This window comes from Amphiprion ocellaris, chromosome 6 (assembly GCF_022539595.1).
Source record: "Amphiprion ocellaris isolate individual 3 ecotype Okinawa chromosome 6, ASM2253959v1, whole genome shotgun sequence".
Taxonomy (NCBI): Eukaryota; Metazoa; Chordata; class Actinopteri; family Pomacentridae; genus Amphiprion; species Amphiprion ocellaris.
In genome coordinates this window covers 1337626-1359160 of record NC_072771.1, presented here as the reverse complement: position 1 = coordinate 1359160, position 21535 = coordinate 1337626, and the positions used below count along the sequence as shown (strand labels likewise).

The 21535-nt window shown below is 37.8% G+C and overlaps 1 protein-coding gene and 1 long non-coding RNA gene across 9 annotated transcripts in view; one reads left to right on the top strand and one right to left on the bottom strand.

The window, feature by feature from the left end:
- lrrc2 (leucine rich repeat containing 2) overlaps positions 1–10177 on the bottom strand; it is a 12922-nt gene extending 2745 nt beyond the window's left edge. The window contains exons 1-9 of one of the 8 annotated variants that reach the window (XM_055011144.1): positions 10127–10177; positions 8579–8781; positions 6736–6860; positions 6065–6153; positions 5826–5982; positions 5440–5576; positions 4929–5074; positions 3957–4109; positions 553–737 (exon numbers count right to left, since the gene is read on the bottom strand). In XM_055011144.1, coding sequence (XP_054867119.1) covers positions 553–737; positions 3957–4109; positions 4929–5074; positions 5440–5576; positions 5826–5982; positions 6065–6153; positions 6736–6860; positions 8579–8703 — 1117 coding nt within the window. In that variant the 5' untranslated portion in view covers positions 8704–8781; positions 10127–10177. The other 7 variants (XM_055011145.1, XM_055011143.1, XM_055011147.1 and 4 more) reach the window with 7 other exon arrangements.
- LOC118469472 (uncharacterized) lies at positions 9650–20374 on the top strand. The gene is made up of 4 exons (XR_004846347.2): positions 9650–11236; positions 11311–11384; positions 15508–15689; positions 19036–20374. It is a non-coding gene; the product is annotated as an uncharacterized LOC118469472 (long non-coding RNA).
- The last annotated feature ends 1161 nt before the right edge of the window (positions 20375–21535 follow it).

Sequence of the window (21535 nt, the reverse complement as noted above, 5' to 3'; positions counted from 1 at the left end):
ATGCTAACGGCTAACGGCGTAGCCATCCCATAATAGACCACTTTTTTGGTTTGTTTTTTCAGTTTTAAATACAGTAAAAAAAAAAAAGTGAAATTTTCTGGTCAAACATTATAAATGATCAAATGAGTATTTCTAAAAATACTGATTTGTATGTGGACTTTTTTAAAAACAATTTTAGCTGTTTTTTAAACAGTAAATTAATTTTGTGGTTTTACTTGATATTTATGTTTAATTTAACAAACAGAAAAGAATGTAAAATAACAGTTTAACCATTTTTTGATCCTTATTATAAACCAGTTCTTTTCTAATATTTTCAACTATAATTTTTAAATTTTTTGCTCATTTAAATCAAAATCAATTTGTAAAAAATATAGATTTCTGATTTTATTTCCACTTTTTCTCTGTTTTTTATGGTTAAATTTGTGTAAATTCATTCTATTTAGTGCTTTTAATGGCTTTGATCTGTTCTCTAGTTGAACTAACAGGTGAATTTCGGCTAAACGTTTGTTTTTATTGAATACTTGATCTTATTTCCAGTGTTTAATTATGAACCTCTGTCCTTCAGGGAGCTGATGTACGCCTCCATGAACTCCTTCTCTCTGCCGTCCTTCTTCTCCTCCTTCTGCTGCCTCCACCTCCTCCTCTTCTCCTCCTTCTTCTTCTCCTCTTCCTCCTTCTTCTTCTTCTTCTTCTTCCTCTTCTCTTCAATCATCGGGTTCTCGTAGAGTCGGATGAACCTGCCGAGAAAAGATGAGAACCTCAGAGGGTGAAATGAAAACCTGGAAAAAACACCTGAAAAAATACAACCAAAAAAAGTCCAACGTTTGGTTTCCATTTAAACCCTAAAGTGAAAAATGTTCTGGTTTTCTTCTTTTTCAACTTTTATTTAAAGCAGAAAAAATATTTTTTCATTTCTTGATTTACGATAAAACAAAACTAAATTTGTCAGTTTTACCTTTTTAATTGAGTTTGTTTATGAAACGTAAAAATTATTTTTAAAAAAATTCCATTTTGATTTTAAATATAAAAGAAAAAAATGCAGTTTTCTTAATCCGCGTATGGTTCGCTCATTCGTTTTTCCATTTCAAAATAAAATCTAAAAAAACAATAAACCACGAAGTTTTTTTTGTTTTTCCGTTTTTAAAACCTAAACGTAGAAATGTATTATTTAACTAATGAAAACACCACAGCGTTGTTTTTTTGCTCTAGCTTTTTAAACCCGAAATACAAAATACAGCTGTTGTTTTATTTTGTAGCAACACCGGAAGTCACCGAGGACGAACAGTTTAGAGCTGGTCTGGACTGTGAACACATCTAGAACGGCTGTCCTCGAACCCTTTTCCTATTTCATTCTCTTTAAGAGTGGAAAACCCACGCAGAAATCATGGAGCTCCACGTTGTTCTATAATGAGAGTCAGGAGGTTCTGCTGGAGAACAGTTTAAGAAGATCAATCATGTGCTGATGCTGATCTGGAGAGAGCTGGAATTTGTTCTGTTAACCACAGATGTTATTTTCAGTGCCATACTTTATTAACTGTAGAATGTTACGTTTCACTTCTGTGTGTTTTACAGTCAGATCTGACATGTGGATGACAGTTTATGATGGGATACTGGTCATCTACTGGTGTTCCAGTTTAACTGGTGATCAGGTTAACTGGTGATAGTTTCCGTCTCCAGATGTTTCCTCCTCAGATTCGTCCAGACCAGACCTGGCTGTTTGTCAAATAAAGATACCAGATCAAGAAGACCTGCTGCGTGTTGTTCTGATGTATTTTATCAGATCCAGCTGATGTTCTGCTGCGTGTTGTTTTGATGTATTTTATCAGATCCAGCTGATGTTCTGCTGCGTGTTGTTCTGATGTATTTTATCAGATCCAGCTGATGTTCTGCTGCGTGTTGTTCTGATGTATTTTATCAGATCCAGCTGATGTTCTGATGTATTTTATCAGATCCAGCTGATGTTCTGCTGCGTGTTGTTCTGATGTATTTTATCAGATCCAGCTGATGTTCTGCTGCGTGTTTTTCTGGTGTATTTTATCAGATCCAGATGTTCTGCTGCGTGTTGTTCTGATGTATTTTATCAGATCCAGCTGATGTTCTGCTGCGTGTTGTTCTGATGTATTTTATCAGATCCAGCTGATGTTCTGCTACGTGTTGTTCTGATGTATTTTATCAGATCCAGCTGATGTTCTGCTGCGTGTTTTTCTGGTGTATTTTATCAGATCCAGATGTTCTGCTGCGTGTTGTTCTGATGTATTTTATCAGATCCAGCTGATGTTCTGCTGCGTGTTGTTCTGATGTATTTTATCAGATCCAGCTGATGTTCTGCTGCGTGCTGTTCTGATGTATTTTATCAGATCCAGCTGATGTTCTGCTGCGTGCTGTTCTGATGTATTTTATCAGATCCAGCTGATGTTCTGCTGCGTGTTGTTCTGATGTATTTTATCAGATCCAGCTGATGTTCTGCTGCGTGCTGTTCTGATGTATTTTATCAGATCCAACTGCTGTTCTGCTGCGTGTTCTGATGCATTTTATCAGATCCAGCTGATGTTCTGCTGCGTGTTCTGATGTATTTTATCAGATCCAGCTGATGTTCTGCTGCGTGTTGTTCTGATGTATTTTAACAGATCCAGCTGATGTTCTGCTGCGTGTTGTTCTGATGTATTTTATCAGATCCAGCTGATGTTCTGCTGTGTGTTGTTCTGATGGGAGGCTGCTGAGGGTCTGAGTGTGTTTCTGAGAACAAACCCGAGTTAAACCTGAAGTTCTGCTCTGGATCTGTTCCACTGAACTCAGACTAACACACAGCAGTGGACGAGCTTCTATGTTGTGGGTTTTCTTGGTGAGACATTAATTAATTTTGTGGCTCGTTATTAACCAGGCAGCCTGTGTTAAGTTGTGATTATCTACAGTTAACCTGGGCGTGTTTCCTGAACAATCCCCAGGTGTTAAACACCTGACAGGATGACAAAGATCTATGTGGATGAAGCAGGATGTTTATCAGACTGATCGGTGGCATGATGAGTCAGACTGTGGTCTCTGATTTTATCTCTGGATTCCATCGTTTCCTCTCAGCATTCATAAAAATACGTGTTTTTTTTATTGCGACCAGCACGTTTCTTTTTACTGTCTACAGATGTTATTTACTTGGATATAGACTTTATTAAGTAGTGATGTCGATGTTTATCGGCAGGTTTTCTTTATCTAGTATCTTTATTTCACGCACAGGTGTGGTCTGGACGAATCTGAGGAGGAAACATCTGGAGACGGAAACTATCAACAGTTCACCTGATTAAACTGGAATTGCCAGAGTTCTTCACATTTTAATACTTAAAAATACTTACTTGGACTATTAAAGCGATTTTGTTCACACTGAGATCATGAGCTCTCAGTGTGATGCATCTACTTCCTCTAAATAAGACAAACATGTCTTCGCTGTTTTCAGAGTTTGGAACAGAGAAGTGCAGTCAAGTCGCCAGGAGTTCTGACTTTGATTTCCGGTTCTGCTGGCAGCTTCCAAATGGGAAAAGGCTTTTTCTTTGGTTCAAACCTTAAAATTTGCAAAAACGCAGTGTTTTTTTCTTTCGCTACTTTTTGTTTTTCGAATTAAATTTTTAAATGAAAAAACAAAAAAAACAGATCGATTATTTGTTTTTTCTCATTTTATTTTGAAACGAAAAACGAATGAGCAAACTACACACGGATTATTATACACAGATTATTTTTCTGTATTTTGTTGTTTTGTTTGTTTGATGGTTTGTTTGTTTGTTTGTTTTTTGTTTGTGTCTTTAAACAGAAAAACAAAGAAGTCGGTTTTCAGTTTTTTTGTCATTTTGGTTTAAAGCAGAAAAATGGAAAAACATCAAATCAGCATTTTGGTTTTCAACATTAACGGACACCCAGGAAACTTTTCTTGTGTTTGTTGTTGTTTGTTGTTTGTGTCTGGGTTTGTTTACTTGATGTCCGGGTTGCTGCACACTCTGGTCGGGACGCAGGTGAGTTCGTCGCCGCTGACGACGACCATCTTGAGTGTTGGGATGTTGGCGAGGCAGTGAGGAAGGTAAGTCAGATGGTTCTTATGGACCAACAGCGTCACCAACTGGTCCAACCTGACAACAACAACAACAACAACAAACAGCAGCAGTCAGATTAAAAACAACAAAAATCAGACATTAAAACGTGCCGAGTCTCTGCAGCCACAGTCGGGTTTTTCAGTGTTTAACGTTACTTTGAATTTGTCCAAAATTATGAAAAAGACACAAAATGACCTAAAATATCTCCACAATATTAAAAACTATTTAATAATTAGTCATCTAAAAAGTAGTCCACCACGACAAAATGATCTAAAATCTGCCCAGAATCACTCAGAAAACATCTAAAAGGACCCAAAAAATGCTCAAAAGCACATAAAACTTGCAAAAACATGGTTTAAAATACTTGAAATGCATCTAAAATGACTGAAAGATGTCTAAAAGGACAAACGAAACTCCAAAATGACAAATTAAGTGTGTTTTAGATGACAGAGAATGTCCAACGTTGCTTTAAATTTATCCCAAATTATTCAAAATCACACAAAATTTCCAAATGACCTAAAATATCTCCAAAAGATTCATAATTATTTAATAATGTTATAATTAATCATCTAAAAAATACTGTGTCAAAATGATCTAAAATTTGCCCAGAATCACTCAACAAACATCTAAATGGACAAACTAAACTCCAAAATGGCTTTAAAAATTTGTCCAGAATGACAAAAAAAAGCTCAGAAGTTCATAAAACTTGTCCAGAATGATCAAACTATGTATGAAATCAATTCAAATTTCTCTAGAATGACTGAAAAAATGTTTGGTGTTAGGTGTTTTGTGTCTCGGCAGTGCACCAGGCGTGGCGATGACATCATGGCTCACCTGGATGACATCACGGCTCACCTGTCCATGTCCTGCGGCAGGTCGCTCAGCTGGTTGCTGCTCAGGTCCAGCAGCTGCAGACTGAACATCCTCAGAGCACAGATGGGGATGGAGATGAAGCGGTTCTCTGCGATGTCCAGGTGGAGCAGTCGCTTCAGACCGCTGAGCTGCAGGTGACATCATCATCATCATCATGGTGACATCATCGTCAGCACGATGACATCATCAGATGACAGAAAACCTCCTGATTAGGTTCAGTCATTAAACACCAGAGCGTTTTATGTTCAGTTAAATGTTCAGAATCAGTTTTCAACATGAAGCTAGTCATTAGCTTGTTAGCTTAGCATAACGGCAGCTAGCATAGCTTTGTCTATGTAGCTGCCGTTAGATGTTAGCTTAGCTTTGTCTATGTAGCATTTTTTGCTTCTTCTTCTTTGTTTAACCCTCTGAGCTCCAAGCAGCAGCTCCTGTTTCATTTTTCTCACCATGGACTTCACCTTCTACCATCTCGGTTCCTCTCGGACGTTCTCACCTCGAACGGCAGCTCCGACAGGTTGTGGTTTCCGGCCAGTTCCAGTTTCTCCAGGTTCTCACAGTCTCCGAGCTCCGGAGGAACTTTGGACAAACGGTTGTAGCTGACGTTGAGTTCTCTGAGCGCCGTCAGTTTACCTGAAGATACAGGAAGAGGTTCAGACCAGCAGACCGCATGTGGGTCTACAGGTGGATCTGAGGGGTCCAGGTTTAGAAGTAGATCTCAGGGGTTCAGGTCTACTGGTGGATCTCAGGGGTTCAGGTCTAGAGGTAGATCTCAGGGGTTCAGGTCTAGAAGTGGATCTGAAGGGTTCAGGTCTAGAGGTAGACCTCAGGGGTTCAGGTCTAGAGGTAGACCTCAGAGGTTCAGGTCTAGGGTTTACTCACCGATCTCCGGCGGCAGCTCGCTGATGCAGTTCTTGGGGATCTGCAGGACGGTGAGTTGGGTGAACAGAGGCAGGAAGTCGGGCAGCTGGCGGATCCTGGTTCCTCTGACGTGCCACTCCTCCAGGTAGGACATCCACTGCAGCTCCCTGGGAAAGTCCTGCAGAGCTTCACCTGTTAACACCTGGTTCCTGATGTCAGAGAACATCTGAGAACATCTGACTGAGAACCTGCTGACTCACCGTAAAACCATCTCCATCTAGCCTGAAGATCAGCCTGTTCTGGTCCTTCTGGTCCTCCAGAGAGACCTGATCCTGGTGCTGGTCGGATTCTAAACAAACAAACACACAACAACATCAACAAACACACAACAACACATTGTCAATGAATACAGATAAACAACAACATCATCAGCAAAGAGACACACGAGACCAGACAGCAGCTTTTAACCAACCAATTAGTTGTTTATTTACCATATTTACCTGCATTTATTTGTAGATTTACCATGTTTACCTGTGTTTAGTTGCATATTTACCATATTTACCTGTGTTTAGTTGTATATTTACTATGTTTACCTGGTTTGTATTGGTATATTTACCATATTTACCTGGTTTTTATTGGTATACTTGCCATGTTTACCTGTGTTGGGCCGTATATTTACCATGTTTATCTGGTTTTTATTGGTTTATTTACCATATTTACCTGGTTTTTATTGATATACTTGCCATGTTTACCTGTGTTGGGCCATATATTTACCATGTTTATCTGGTTTTTGTTGGTTTATTTACCATATTACCTGGTTTTTATTGGTATACTTGCCATGTTTACCTGTGTTGGGCCGTATATTTACCATATTTACTTGGTTTTTATTGGTTTATTTACCATATTACCTGGTTTTTATTGGTATACTTGCCATGTTTACCTGTGTTGGGCCGTATATCTGGCAGCGTAGACCTCTCCAGGTAGTGATGCAGCAGGTTCCTCTCACTGCTCTTCAGACTCTTGCAGTAGATGCGATACTGCCACTCCTGGTCGATCCTGCACATTCAGACGTGTTAATAATCAGCAGCATCCTGTTGGATCGGCTTCCGTCAGTCTGGATGTTCCCGTTCTTCCTCCAAACTCGTGACCTTCCTGCCGTCTATAAATATACTGAGAGTGTTCACGTTACTAAAAGCTGCTTCATGACTAACAAGAGTCTGCTATGTGACTCTGAACGGTGTCGACTGAAGTAAACACAGTCACTAATGTTGAATGACGCATGCTGGCATTCATAAAAACTGTGAAAATCGCTATAAAATGGTTGAGTATAGTTACAACACAAAAATCTGGCTTAATATTACAGAAAAGTGAAATTAGTGGAGTTTTATTTTGTTATATTCAAAAAGTCTGTCAAAAACATGGTAGAACTACTAATTCAGTGTTAAATTAACTAAACTATATTATTACAGTATTATAGTATTTTAAATTATATTATATTATATAAATGCGTCCGTTTTCCTTCAGCAGCCACGCTGGCAGCAGCAGTATTTATGACGCATCTTTAAAGAGGTGAAACCATGAAAACACGTCCTAAAAATATCTGGGCTGCAGCGTTCAGAGCTTCACTCACATGTTTTCATGCTGCAGGATCAGATTTAATGAGCGATGATTTAAAGCAGGAGATTCACGTTGGAGCTTTGATGGACTCAGTGAAGAAAACCTGAAGCTGCTGCTTCCTGTCAAACGTCAGAACTCAGAAAAACCAAAACTATCAGCGTCTACACAAGAATGGAAACACAATCAGCGATGTCTGGGGATCAATCTCAGATGGAAAACTAGAAAAACAAGATAGAAAACAATACGAAACTAAAAAAAACAAGATAGAAACCAATACAAAACTAAAAAAACAAGATAGAAACCAACACAACTAAAAAACAACATAGAAACCAACACAAAACTAGAAAAACAAGATAGAAACCAGCAAAAAACAGGTAAAACAAGACATAAACCAACGCAAAACTTGAAAAATTAAACATAAACCAACGCAAAACAAGATAAAAACCAACAAAAAACAGGAAAAACAAGACATGAACCAACACACAACAAAAAAAACAAGAAAAAACTGAAAAACAAGATAGAAAATACTATTTCTGTCCAAGTACTGATAGTTTCAAAAGTTTATTGCACCAAAAACACTCGATTTTAACAATGTCTTGCAGTTTTAAAGGTTCAGTTCTTCAAAATACTACTTTTTGTTCAAGTCCTTATAATTTTAAAGATGTATTAGACCCCAATGCTACTTTCTGTCCTCAAGTCTTTATACTTTTACAGTTTTATTTCTGCCCTAAACGCTACTTTTTGTCCAAGTACTTATAGTTTTCATTTTTTCCATCAGAAAACGAACTTCTGTCCAAATATTTCTAGTTTTAAAGGTTTATTCCAACTGAAATACTACTTCCTGTCCTGCATTTGAACCTGTTTGCTTTGTAGTAAATTGTGTGATTAGAATAATCAGATCATAACAGCAGCTTCCTTCATTCAGGCACACGACTCTTCATGAAGCTGTTGAGAACGTTTCTGTCCAGTTAAAGTGTTTTTGGTGTTCAACAAATCAAACTTCATTCATGTCCTGTGTTTGTTAAATGTTCCTAAAGCTGAAGGTCCTAAAGCTGAAGGTCCTAAAGCTGAAAGTCCTAAAACTGAAAGTCCTAAAGCTGAAGGTCCTGAACCTTCAGCTTCCTCTGCAGGTGTAAAGGTGTAAACAGGAAGTTCACCTGGTGAGGGCGCTCTTCTCCTTCCTCTCCTGCTCCTTCTTCTGTTTCTGTCGGTGTTTCTTCACCCGGACCTCCCAGAGTCCTCTGATCACAGACAGATCGTAGACGGGAACGTCCAGACCCATCGCTGCTGGAAGTCTGAGGAAACCAACCAGGGTTCAGATCTTCTGATCCAAGAACAGAAGAACCGACAGCAGAGACAGCTGAAGGACAACAGACGGGTTTAGAAAGATCCACCAAAATACAGGAAGGACCAGAGAAACACGAAACAACTAAAACTAGACAACATAGAAGAAACACAAGACACCTAGAACTAAATAACATAGAAGGAACACAAACGGGGGACAAACCTAGAAAATTAGACACATAACTGACAGGATGAGATGATACTTTGGTAAAGAGACAAAAAAATGTCCGAAACGAGACACAAAATGACACAAAACAGCTAAAACTAAACACGTAAGTGAGACAAAAATGAGACAAAACATCCACAAAAAGACACAAACCCAGAAAAACGATAAATCCTCTGCTTTGAACTTCAGCAGGTCGTCTTCAACACGTCTACATGAATAAACGCATCGATCTGCTCCCGTGTGATTGGCTGGTTAGATACTCATGTTAACAGATGATTGGCTGGTTAGATATTCATGTTAACAGATGATTGGCTGGTTAGATAGTCATGTTAACAGATGATTGGCTGGTTAGATATTCATGTTAACAGGTGATTGGCTGGTTAGATATTCATGTTAACAGATGATTGGCTGGTTAGATATTCATGTTAACAGATGATTGGCTGGTTAGATATTCATGTTAATAGGTGATTGGCTGGTTAGATATTCATGTTAACAGGTGATTGGCTGGTTAGATATTCATGTTAACAGGTGATGGGACAGGTGTTCCTAATAAAGTGGCCGCTGAGTGTAGATTAACATGCGATGAACTCAACTTCCCAGCAGGCCTCAGTCCTGTTTACACCAACAGCTGATGTCTGCATGTGTGTGTGTTATTGTGTGTTGTTGTGTGTATTATAGTGTGTGTGTGTTATAGTGTGTGTTATTGTGTACTATAGTGTGTGTATGTGTGTTTGTGTGTGTTATTGTATGTTATTGTGGATTATAGTGTGTGTTTCCATTGTCCACGTGTGCTCCGACCTGTGTGTGTGTGTCATAGTGTATTATAGCATGTGTTTTATAGTGTGTGTGTGTGTGTGTGTGTGTGTGTGTGTGTGTGTGTGTGTGTGCGTGCGTGTGTGTGTGAGTGCTATTGTGTGTGTATTATAGTGTGTTGTAGTGCGTATTATAGGGTATTATAGTGTGTTTGTGTGTGTGTTATTGTATGTTATTGTTTGTGTATTATAGTGTGGGTGTCCAGTGTCCAGGTGTGCTCCTACCTGTGTGTGTGTGTTATAGTGTATTATAATGTGTGTGTGTGTCCAGTATCCAGGTGTGCTCCTACCTGTGTGTGTGTGTGTGTGTGTGTGTGTGTGTGTGTGTGTGTTATAGTGTATTATAATGTGTGTGTCTGTCCAGTATCCAGGTGTGCTCCTACCTGTGTGTGTGTGTGTCCGGCCGTCTGTCCGTCCTGCTGCTGCTAACTGATCTGACCGTTAGCTAACAGGATATTTATAGCGGCTGACGGCTGCTGCAGACATCACATGACCCTGAACCTCCAATCACAACATCTGATGGACCTCATTGATCCCTGAGAGCTGAGAGGACGTCCCTGAAGCTGTCTGGACCTGAAGACCTCCTTCATGGAAACCTCTGAAGGATCAAAGACACTTTACTGCTGACCTCCATCAGTTTACCTCCAGGTTCAACAAGCTGCAGCTCCTCAGATGTCCACTAGGAGGCTCCAGGAGAACATCAGAGTCCACAGACCTCCACTCAGGTCTGGACCTCCACCTTCTTCATAACCTGTTCAACTCTGTCAGGTTCCTCAGAGATCCTGAGGCAACAGGATCATGATGCTGCCACCACCGTGCTTCTCATCATGATGCTGCCACCACCATGCTTCACATCATGATGCTGCCACCACCACCGTGCTTCACATCATGATGCTGCCACCACCGTGCTACACATCATGATGCTGCCACCTCCATGCTTCACATCATGATGCTGCCACCTCCATGCTTCACATCATGATGCTGCCACCACCATGCTTCCCAGTGGGGATGGTGTGTTTGTGATGATGTTCAGTTTCTGATGTCCATAAAGCTCCATCCTGGTCTCCTCAGACCAAATGTCTTCTGGTGAACTCTAGTCCAGATTTAATTGGAGCTTTTTCCATCAGAGTCTTTCTCTTTGTCTCCATGAAGCTTTGACTGGTGAAGAACAGACAGCAGTTGTTGGATGAAGTGCAGCCCTCTCTCTGCCATAGTTCATTGTTGGCCATCAGGAATCCCATCATGAACAGACAACTGCCAATCAGTCACTTCCACAGTATTGAACCTCCTAACTGTCACTCACAACACCTGAGTCAATCACCTGCAGTCTCTCCCACCTAGAATCCACCCCTGTTCCTTTGTTTGAAGCACATCCAGCTTCATTCAGACACACAACAGCCATTTATTAACAGCAGGATCCCCCCACACCACTCAGCTGTGGAAACCTTCACCTTTAACAGCCTGGAATCCTGGAAACCGGAGCATCAAAGAACGTGAGTTAAATATCATGTGAAGCAAGTTGAAAGCTGTTTGGTTTCATAGCTAATGCTCATGCTAATGCTAACAGGCCTTCACCTCCACAACCATGCCCTTGGATTTCTGGATGCCACCAGCATGAACCAAACATCTGGCTAAACATCGGTGAGAAACTGGTGAAAGATGTGATGAGTGTTAAGACTGATGATGATGATGATGATTGTGGTCGTGATGATGATGGTGGTTGTGATGATGATGATGGTGGTCGTGATGATGATGATGGTGGTCGTGATGATGATGATGGTTTTGATGATGATGATGGCGGTCGTGATGATGATGGTGGTCGTGACGATGATGATGATGATGGTGTCATGATGGTGATGATGATGATGATGATGATGGTGATGATGGTAATGATGATGTGATGATGATGGTGGTCATGATGATGGTGTCATGATGATGATGATGATGATGTGAAGATGATGATGATGATGGTGGTCATGATGATGCTGATGGTGATGATGATGATGAAGCCTGTCTGCTGAGCAGGTTAGATTTCTATTAATAATTTGGATGGATGGTGAGCTACCATTTGGAAGAACTGGAAACATTCTGAGAACATTCATCCCTTCACCCATCCTACTCACTGGCAGACCTCCAGCCTCACAGCTCCATCCCATCCCCTGTGGTGTGGTAGGACTCGTTTCCTGGATTCATTACCCTGATTAGCACCCTATTAGTAACACTGGAAGCACATTCACAGTTTACCTTTTCACCTGAACCAAGAACTGGAATGTTTGAATCTTATGTGAATGTTTGATTTTCTGAACTTTGTGTTATTGTTTTGTTTTATTATTTCTCCTCTGACTCTTCAGAGGAGTCATAGGAGTCTTGGTGGCCTCCCTCTCTAGTCTCTTTCTCCTTCAGAGGAGTCATAGGAGTCTTGGTGGCCTCCCTCCCTAGTCTCTTTCTCCTTCAGAGGAGTCATAGGAGTCTTGGTGGCCTCCCTCCCTAGTCTCTTTCTCCTTCAGAGGAGTCATAGGAGTCTTGGTGGCCTCCCTCCCTAGTCTCTTTCTCCTTCAGAGGAGTCATAGGAGTCTTGGTGGCCTCCCTCTCTAGTCTCTTTCTCCTTCAGAGGAGTCATAGGAGTCTTGGTGGCCTCCCTCTCTAGTCTCTTTCTCCTTCAGAGGAGTCATAGGAGTCTTGGTGGCCTCCCTCTCTAGTCTCTCAGGTCTTGAGGACGTCCTGCTCTAGTCAGATTTATTCATGTTCCACCTTCCTTCCATTTCTTAATGGATTTAACTGGACTCCAGGAGATCTTCAGGATCTTTAAATGTTCTTGTATCGTCCTGACTGATGCTTTCCAACAATCTTTCCTCAGAGTTTCTTGGTTCTTCAGTCTTCGTGGTGTAGTTCTATCCAGGATTTCCAGGACCTTCATCCTCCAATCACTGACCTCAGATCATCCATTAATCACTTTAGAACCAACTGGCTGCAGCTCAGTTCCATTAGTCATATTAAAGAAGGAGAAATTATTATAACTTTATTTTACATTATAGATTTGTATTAACTGACATTAGTTTGTAGAAATCTGTTTTCATTTTGACATTTTTTGTGAATTCTTGTCAGAAAAGTTAAATTGATCCCATTTCATTGTAGAAAAGCAAGAAAAGAGGAAAAGTTCTGAGGAGGTTGAAGACTTTTTCTGGACTAAGTGTGAAACAGAAGCTGATCAGAGTTCAGCTCTTAAAGCTGTTGGGTGACTCATAACTCTGAAGAGAAGCAGCTGGTTTCCTGATCTATTAATATCCATCTGCATGACATTTACAGCAACACAATGTAAAGAGATTCATGAGGTCCTTGAATATCTACACGTGTAGCTTCTGGGTTTTTATCTGATCTGGGAACATGTTTCAGACTCTGTTTCTGGAATCTGCCTGTCAGATGTGAGACTCAGCTTATTTCTATTAATAAAAACCCTTTTAGACAATGGTCCAAAACAAGTCAACAATGTCCACAAAGTCTCAATAGTCCAAAATAACTCACAAATGGTAAAAAAAAAAAATATATATATATATATATATCAAAAATGGTCCAAAATGGCTCAAAAATGGTAAAAAAGTTGATCAAAAATGGGCCAAAATGACTCAGAAATGTTCAAAAAATGATTCTAAAATGATCCAAAATAAAACAAAAAATCTGTTTACTCTGTTATTATCACAGAATTAATGACGTTGCTGCTTTTCTGAAGAAAAACAAAGAGAGAATCAGATGTTTGGCATCAGTGGAAATAATCATCAGGAACATAAAATCAGAGTTAATACAGGAAGTAATTTTAATATTTATTGAATTATAAAACAGGATCCAACATTTAACAGGAAAATTAGATCAAACAACAAAACTAAACTGGTCTGAAATTCATTTTATTTAAATATAACCAGCATTTATTTAGATTTATTTTGTACTTTGTCAAACCTTTAATTATTTCTATCTGTGAATTAGATCTGAATGTTTTTATGTCATTTTTCTTTCTTTTTAAACATTTTAAATCACTTTGAGTTGCTTTTAAACATGAATGTCCTAAACTTGCCTTTTTAATTACTGTTGAGTGTAAAAGTCAAGAAGCAGAATTTCAAAAAGAAAGAAAACAGATTTAGAGAAAGAAGCTAATAAAAGATTCTCTGCAGTGAAAAACATGATGTCTAATCTTTACTGAAAGGGTTAAAGAATAAAAACCTTTAATAAATACAAACTGATGGTTTAAAATCAATAATTCTATTGATTTCCTATTGATTTCGTGCAGCAGCTGCAGTCCTTCTGATCGTCCACATGGTGGCGCTGTTGCTCTGAAAACCAACAACAACAGCTCATCTAAACTGAATCATATTTAGAGCTTTAACAATTTTCCTTTCATTTATTTATTTATGTTTATTTTTTAAAACAAACAGAATCCTAATGACAAACATCTGAAACCGTTTTTATCTTTGGATTCAGAGTTTTGTGCAGCTGATTGAAAAGTTCAACCTATGAGAAATAAATAAAAATAATAAAGAAAGATGTAAATTCAAAACCTGACCATCATTTAATTGAATTGAATTTAATTTAATTTGATTTGATTTGATTTGATTTGATTTGATTTGATTTAATTTAATTTAATTTAATTTAATTTAATTTAATTTAATTTAATTTAATTTAATTTAATTTAATTTAATTTGATTTGATTTGATTTGATTTGATTTGATTTGATTTGATTTGATTTAATTTGTGATAAAGCTGATTTTCTGTGTTGATGTTCAATTTGTTAATTTCAGTTTTTTCATTATTAATAATAACAATAATAATAACAATAATAACAATAATACAAGAACACTAATTATTATTATTATTATTATTATTATTATTATTATTATTATTATTATTATTATTATTATTATTATTACTGTTATATATAATTATTATTATCGATAATAATAATTATTATTACTACTATGGGGCAGTGGTGGTTCAACGGTTAAGTCTCTGGACAACAGATCAGAAGGTCAGAGGTTCACTGTTGGTCCTTGAAGGTCCTTCACCCTTCCTGCTCCAGGGGGCGCTGTACTGCGGCTGACCCGTCGCTCTGACTCCCCCCATTGGGGAGAGATGTGAAAATCAGAATTTCCCCTCGTGGGATTAATAAGGGATAGTTTAAAAAAAATTATTACTATTTTATAAATATTTAAATGACAATATTAAAATATTACAATATTACGATATTATTATTATTATTATTATTATTATTATTATTATTATTATTATTATTATTATTATTATTATTATTATTATTATTATTATTATTATTAATAATAATAATAATAATAATAATAATAATAATAATAATAATAATAATATACAATATTTACGTATTATTATAATTATTGTAACAATAATTTATTATTATTTAATTTTTTAAATTTGTGATGAAGCTGATTTTCTGTGTTGATGCTCAATTTGTTAGTTTCAGTTTTTTTATTATTGTGGTTGTTGTCAATAATAACAACAACCACAATAATAATATTCTTCAATTTCTAAACACAATATTTCTGTTTATTATTATTATTATTATTATTATTATTATTATTATTATTATTATTATTATTATTATTATTATTATTATTTATTATTATTATTTTCTGTTGTTTCTATGATTAATCAGATTTTCTGTGTTCATGTTCAGTTTTTTAGTTTCAGTTTAAACCATCGTTCTGGAATCTGATCTTCACTTTTCCTTGATGTTTGATCATTTTAGTTTCCTGAACCTCAGTTCTGGTTCTGACCACAAGAGAGTTTCCAGAAACAGAAGAGAATAAAGTTCTGATTGGACCAGCTGACAGGATCTGGATGCTGATTGGTTCAACTCAGAGATGATGTCATCATTCTCGGTTTATTCTAACAGAACGAACCTCCAACACAGAGCCAGAGTTTAATCAGGTAACTTCTGTTGGTTCTGTTGCTCTCTGAGGTCCGATCAGCCGGATTTAACAGAACCAGAGAGACTAAAGAACCGGTTCTGGTCCAGTAAACGTCACGTTCCTCATGATCACTGCAGCAAATGGAGTTTAACTGACCAGAACCAAACTAAACAGAATTAATCTGAACCACGGTTCCTCAGGTCCAGTTAAAGCAGAACACCAGTTACACTTAAAGAAAGAAAAAAGTTTGGTTTTTTTAGAGTCTGCATCTTTTTAAAAACACAGGCATTCTCCAAAAGAGTGGACTTTTTAAAATGATCCAAAATGACTCAACAATGGTCCAAAATGACTCAAAAATGTTCCAAAATGACTCAAGAATGGTCCAAAATGGCTCAACAACAGAAGTTATTCAGGGATCAGAATAATGAGGTTCTACAGTGACGGTTCCTCAGGTCCAGTTGAAGCAGAACTCCAGTTACATCTGAGGACAGTTTTTATAAAATCTGGACCTTTTTAAAAACACATCCTTTAAACATCAGGACATTTCTTTATTTTTTAAAGCGAGGACGTTAGTAGAAAACATATTGTACAAAGTGAGGACATGTTTGTGGACGGTTTGAACGCCACCAGACAGTCCTGCGTTCTGTCAAACACTGAATGAATGTCGACCGTCTGGCTGAGAACATGTTGGACATCCGACCCGGTCAGCTGGGACGTGGAACGCTCCGGTTCTGTGTCTCTCTGAGGACTCTGGATGGATTCCCAGCAGCTGACGTCTTCTTCAGGCTGAGTTTATTTCCACAGCGACAGGTGACGAGTCCCAGCGTCTCTGACTGACGGAGTCTTTCAGCAGGACGAAGCCTCCTGACAAACTGCAAACACTGTTCAGGAACGATGGAGGAACCCGACCAAGAGAGACAAACACTGTGAACATGCAGAACACATTCCAGGACAAAGTTTACTGCATTTAAAAAACGTCAACACTTCTGAAAATGCAACACTTCCTTTCCAACAGACGTCCTCACATTCTACAAATGTCTTTAATTTATATTAAAAAAAACTCCTCACTTTAAAAGAAATCCCAAATTTCCAAAAGTGTCCTCAAGTTCTCCAAAAAAATTGACTAAAAATGCTCCACAGTGATGCAAAGTTTGTCCAAAATTACTCAAAATGCTGCAAAACGATGTTAATCTCATACAAAATTAGTTAAAAATTGTCCAAAATGTCAACAAAAATATCCAAAATAACTCAAGATGCCAAAAATGATTTGAAATCTGTCAAAGTGAGTTAAAGAATAACTTCATATCTGTCCAAAATTACCAAAAATATACATCTAAAATAGCTCAGAAATGGTCCAAAATAACTTAAAAATGATCCACAGACACTCAAAAATGGTCCAAAATAACTCATAAGTGGTCCAAAGTCAATATAAAAATGGTTCAAAATAACTAGAAAATGATCCACAAAGACTCAAAAATGTTACAAAATGTTACAAAATGATTTTAAAATTGTCCACAATGACTCAAAAATGGTCCCAAATAACAACAAAAATATCAAAAGTAACTCAAGATGTCAAAAATGACTTGAAATCTGACAAAGTGAGTTAAAGATTCTGCAAAATGTTGTTCAGAACTACCAAAATGATTTGAAAATGATACAGTGACTCAAAAACTCATCTACAATGACTCTAAATGGTCCAAAGTGACTCAAAAATGGTCCAAAATGACTCATAAGTGGTCCAAAATCAATAAAAAATGGTCCAAAATAACTAGAAAATGATCCACAAAGACTCAAAAATGGTCCCAAATAACAACAAAAATATCAAAAGTAACTCAAGATGTCAAAAATGACTTCAAAGTTGTTGAAAATTACCAGAAATATGTATGTCCAAAATGACTCAAAAATGATCTAAACATGGACTAGAAATGACCCAAAACATGTCCAAAATGACTAGAAGTTAAAAGATTTAAATGAAAGATTTTGCCAGATGATTTAGAACTTTCCCAAATGGTTTAAAATGTGTCCAGAGTGGGTTAAAAATTGTGCAAAATGACCTGAAACTTCTCCAACATTAGTGGTAAATGGTCCAAAATAATGAAAAACGACATAAAACATGAGCTGAGAATCGTCCAAACTGACTGAAAACATGATGTAAAGATTTTTCAGTTTGATTCCAAACCGTCTGAGGTTGTTTAAAAATGCTCCAAAGTGACTCAAATGTCCAAAATTGTCCAAAATGACTTTTAGAGGAAGATTTTTCCCAATTTCAGCTCCAGATTTGATCCATAAACACCACAGAGAGCAAAAGACAGAGTTTGAAATTCACAAAACTCCTTCTTTTCCTTCTCTATAATTTCCAAAGCTGCTGAGTGTGTCTTCATATCCCTGTGAGGACCTTCTCTTGGTTCTGACCCGGCCAGGACTGGTCTGAAACATGCTGACTGGACTCCAGCTGGTCCTCACAGAGATAGAAGGACACACCGACAACCTGACAAACACACTGAGATGGCTTTCTACACACACATCTACACACACCTCTGAACTTTCTCAGCTCTCAGCAGCAGAATCTTGTTTCCGTCACTTCAGAACCTGACAGTAAACTGATGCAGATAAAAGCAGCAGAATGTTTTTAACAAGATTCACCTTCGACCGCTTTGACCTCAAGTACTTGTTTTAGATAAAACGCTGTAAAAAAAAAAACAAAAAAACAACCAACACTGTGAACGTAACCACTGTACAAAAACACAAATTAGTTCTGTTGTAAAAAAAATGCTAAAATGCTTTTTTACAGCTGCTACCTATCAGGATCGGGACATGAAATATTCTATAATAAGCTAAAAATGACTTCAGATGATCCAGGCTGTCTCAACAATGGTCCACAATGAGTCAAAAGTGATCCAAAGTGTCTCAAAAATGGTCCAAAATGGCTAAATAAATTGTCCACAGTGAGTTAACAATGGTCCGAAATGACTCAAAATGTTCCACAGTGACTCACAAATTGTCCAAAGTGACTTGAAAATGATCCACAACGACTCAAAAAATGTCCAAAACGACTCACAAATGGTCCAAAAAGGTTAAAAGAAAAGATCCACAGTGAGTCAAAAATAGTTCACAACAACTAAAAATGGTCCAAGATGACTGAAAACGGTCCAAAGTGACTCCCAAATGGTCCACAATGGCAAAAAAGCCCCACAGTGAGTCAACAATGGTCTAAAATGACTCAAAAATGCTAAAAAAAAAAAAAACAAAGTGACTGAACAATGGTCTAGGATGACTCGGAATAATCAAAATGGTTTAAACTGGTCTGAACTAGTTTTAATGGGTCTGAACTGGTTTGAACTGGTCTAAATTGTTCTCCTGTCCAGGAACCCTAACTCAGGGGAAAGCAGAGTTCCAGTTCTGTGGCCTGAATTCACCAAATACCACCGACTGTATCTGACCATCAACAGCAAGATGACCAAGTCCTCCGTCAGGTACTGGGTTCTACTGAGGTTCTATTGTGGTTCTACTGAGGTTCTATTGTGGTTCTACTGAGGCTCTATTGTGGTTCTACTGAGGTTCTATTGTGGTTCTACTGAGGCTCTATTGTGGTTCTACTGAGGTTCTATTGTGGTTCTACTGAGGCTCTATTGTGGTTCTACTGAGGTTCTATTGTGGTTCTACTGAGGTTCTATTGTGGTTCTACTGAGGCTCTATTGTGGTTCTACTGAGGTTCTATTGTGGTTCTACCGAGGTTCTATTGTGGTTCTACCGAGGCTCTATTGTGGTTCTACCGAGGCTCTATTGTGGTTCTACCGAGGTTCTATTGTGGTTCTACCGAGGCTCTATTGTGGTTCTACCGAGGTTCTATTGTGGTTCTACCGAGGTTCTATTGTGGTTCTACCGAGGCTCTATTGTGGTTCTACCGAGGTTCTATTGTGGTTCTATCGAGGCTCTATTGTGGTTCTACCGAGGTTCTATTGTGGTTCTACAGAGGCTCTATTGTGGTTCTACCGAGGTTCTATTGTGGTTCTACCGAGGTTCTATTGTGGTTCTACCGAGGTTCTATTGTGTTTCTACCGAGGTTCTATTGTGGTTCTACCGAGGTTCTATTGTGGTTCTACCGAGGTTCTATTGTGGTTCTACCGAGGCACTATTGTGGTTCTACTGAGGCTCTATTGTGGTTCTACCGAGGCTCTATTGTGGTTCTACCGAGGTTCTATTGTGTTTCTACCGAGGCACTATTGTGGTTCTACCGAGGTTCTATTGTGTTTCTACCGAGGTTCTATTGTGGTTCTACCGAGGTTCTATTGTGTTTCTACCGAGGTTCTATTGTGGTTCTACCGAGGCTCTATTGTGTTTCTACTGTGTTTCTACTGTAGTTCTAGTTAGGTTCACCGTGGTCCACTGAGCTACTGCTGTCTGACTATTATGGGCTGTACAGGACCAGGTTCAGTGGAGACATTCTATTGACTGGATGAATGTTTGATCAATAATAAACTGATCTGTTTGATCAATATTAGAGGAAACTTTGCTGCACACAATCCAACAAAAGCAGCTGATAAATCAAATAAAAGCAGAAAAAAAGACTAAGCTGAGGGAAATAAAGAATCCTAATGTTTGTCCTGAACTTTTAAGCGGGTTGTGAAGCTGTTTGTTTATCAGATGACAGAATAATGAATAAAAACTGATGAAGGAATAATTAAAGATTCATTTCATTCTTTAGTTTTCATTGATTTCACTCATTATTTATTCACATCAGTGATATAAAGTGTAGAATAACCATCAAATCACAACAACAGTCTTAGTTAAATACTATTAGTTACTGATTTTAATCCAGTATTTACATTTCAAGTCTGAACAGACAGAAGAATAAAAAGTTTAGCACGCTGTAAAAACAGAGTATTTCATTAAAACATCACAGTGTAGGATGTTGAGAAAAAGACTTTAAAAAGTTCTTCAGTCATTTAATAAACACTCATCTGATATTTTTGTTGTTCTAGTTTCCAGGCTCCACTCTGGTTTCTGTCATTGTGATTTTCACATGTTTAACTAGTTACAGAATAAGCTCTTGGCAGGAAGTCAGTGATTCTGCAGAATAAGTTAATAAATAATAAAGAGAAGTGTCCATAAACATTTCTCTAGAAAACCATCCATCACTCCTTATCACCAGCATCTAATCATCATGACAAACAGACGGAGGTTATTTTCCACCTGAACAACCTGATCTTAGACTCAGTATCGCTGCATTAACCAACATGAACCCTCACAGTCTGAACAGTGGATTTACAATCATTGTGGTTCAAATGTGTAAATTGTGTGACTCACACATGGGAACCAGAATAATTCTATATGTAGAGGAATGTATGAATGGAGCCTCATCCGGCCGCAGCACATATGTAGAAACTACACATTAGGATTACAGTTACACTCGTTTATCAGGGGCTCCACCCAACATGAAACTCACAAATGGATTTCTAATATTCCACATTAAATATTCATAAAATATGGTTCACTGCCTGTTGTTGTTTATTGTTTGTTTGTAGAATTAAAAAATGTTTGTGTATAATCATTGTGTATTTCTTTGTTTGGGGTCAATGAGATCAGAGTTTATGACTTTTCATTATGAGACTGATCAATACAAGTAGATTTGATGAATTAATGATTATTGAACATAAAATATTCTTGATAAACGTCTCTAAGGGCCTAGATTAAAAACAAACCTCAGTGGAGCCCCTGATCAATGAGTGCAATTTGAATCATAAAGTGTAGTTTCTACCATCATGTGGTGCGGCCGCATTAGGCTGCACATTTTCACTACATCTAATTATATTTCTACGTATGAGGCTATTTCCACTACACATTATTACACAACTAGCAGCACAT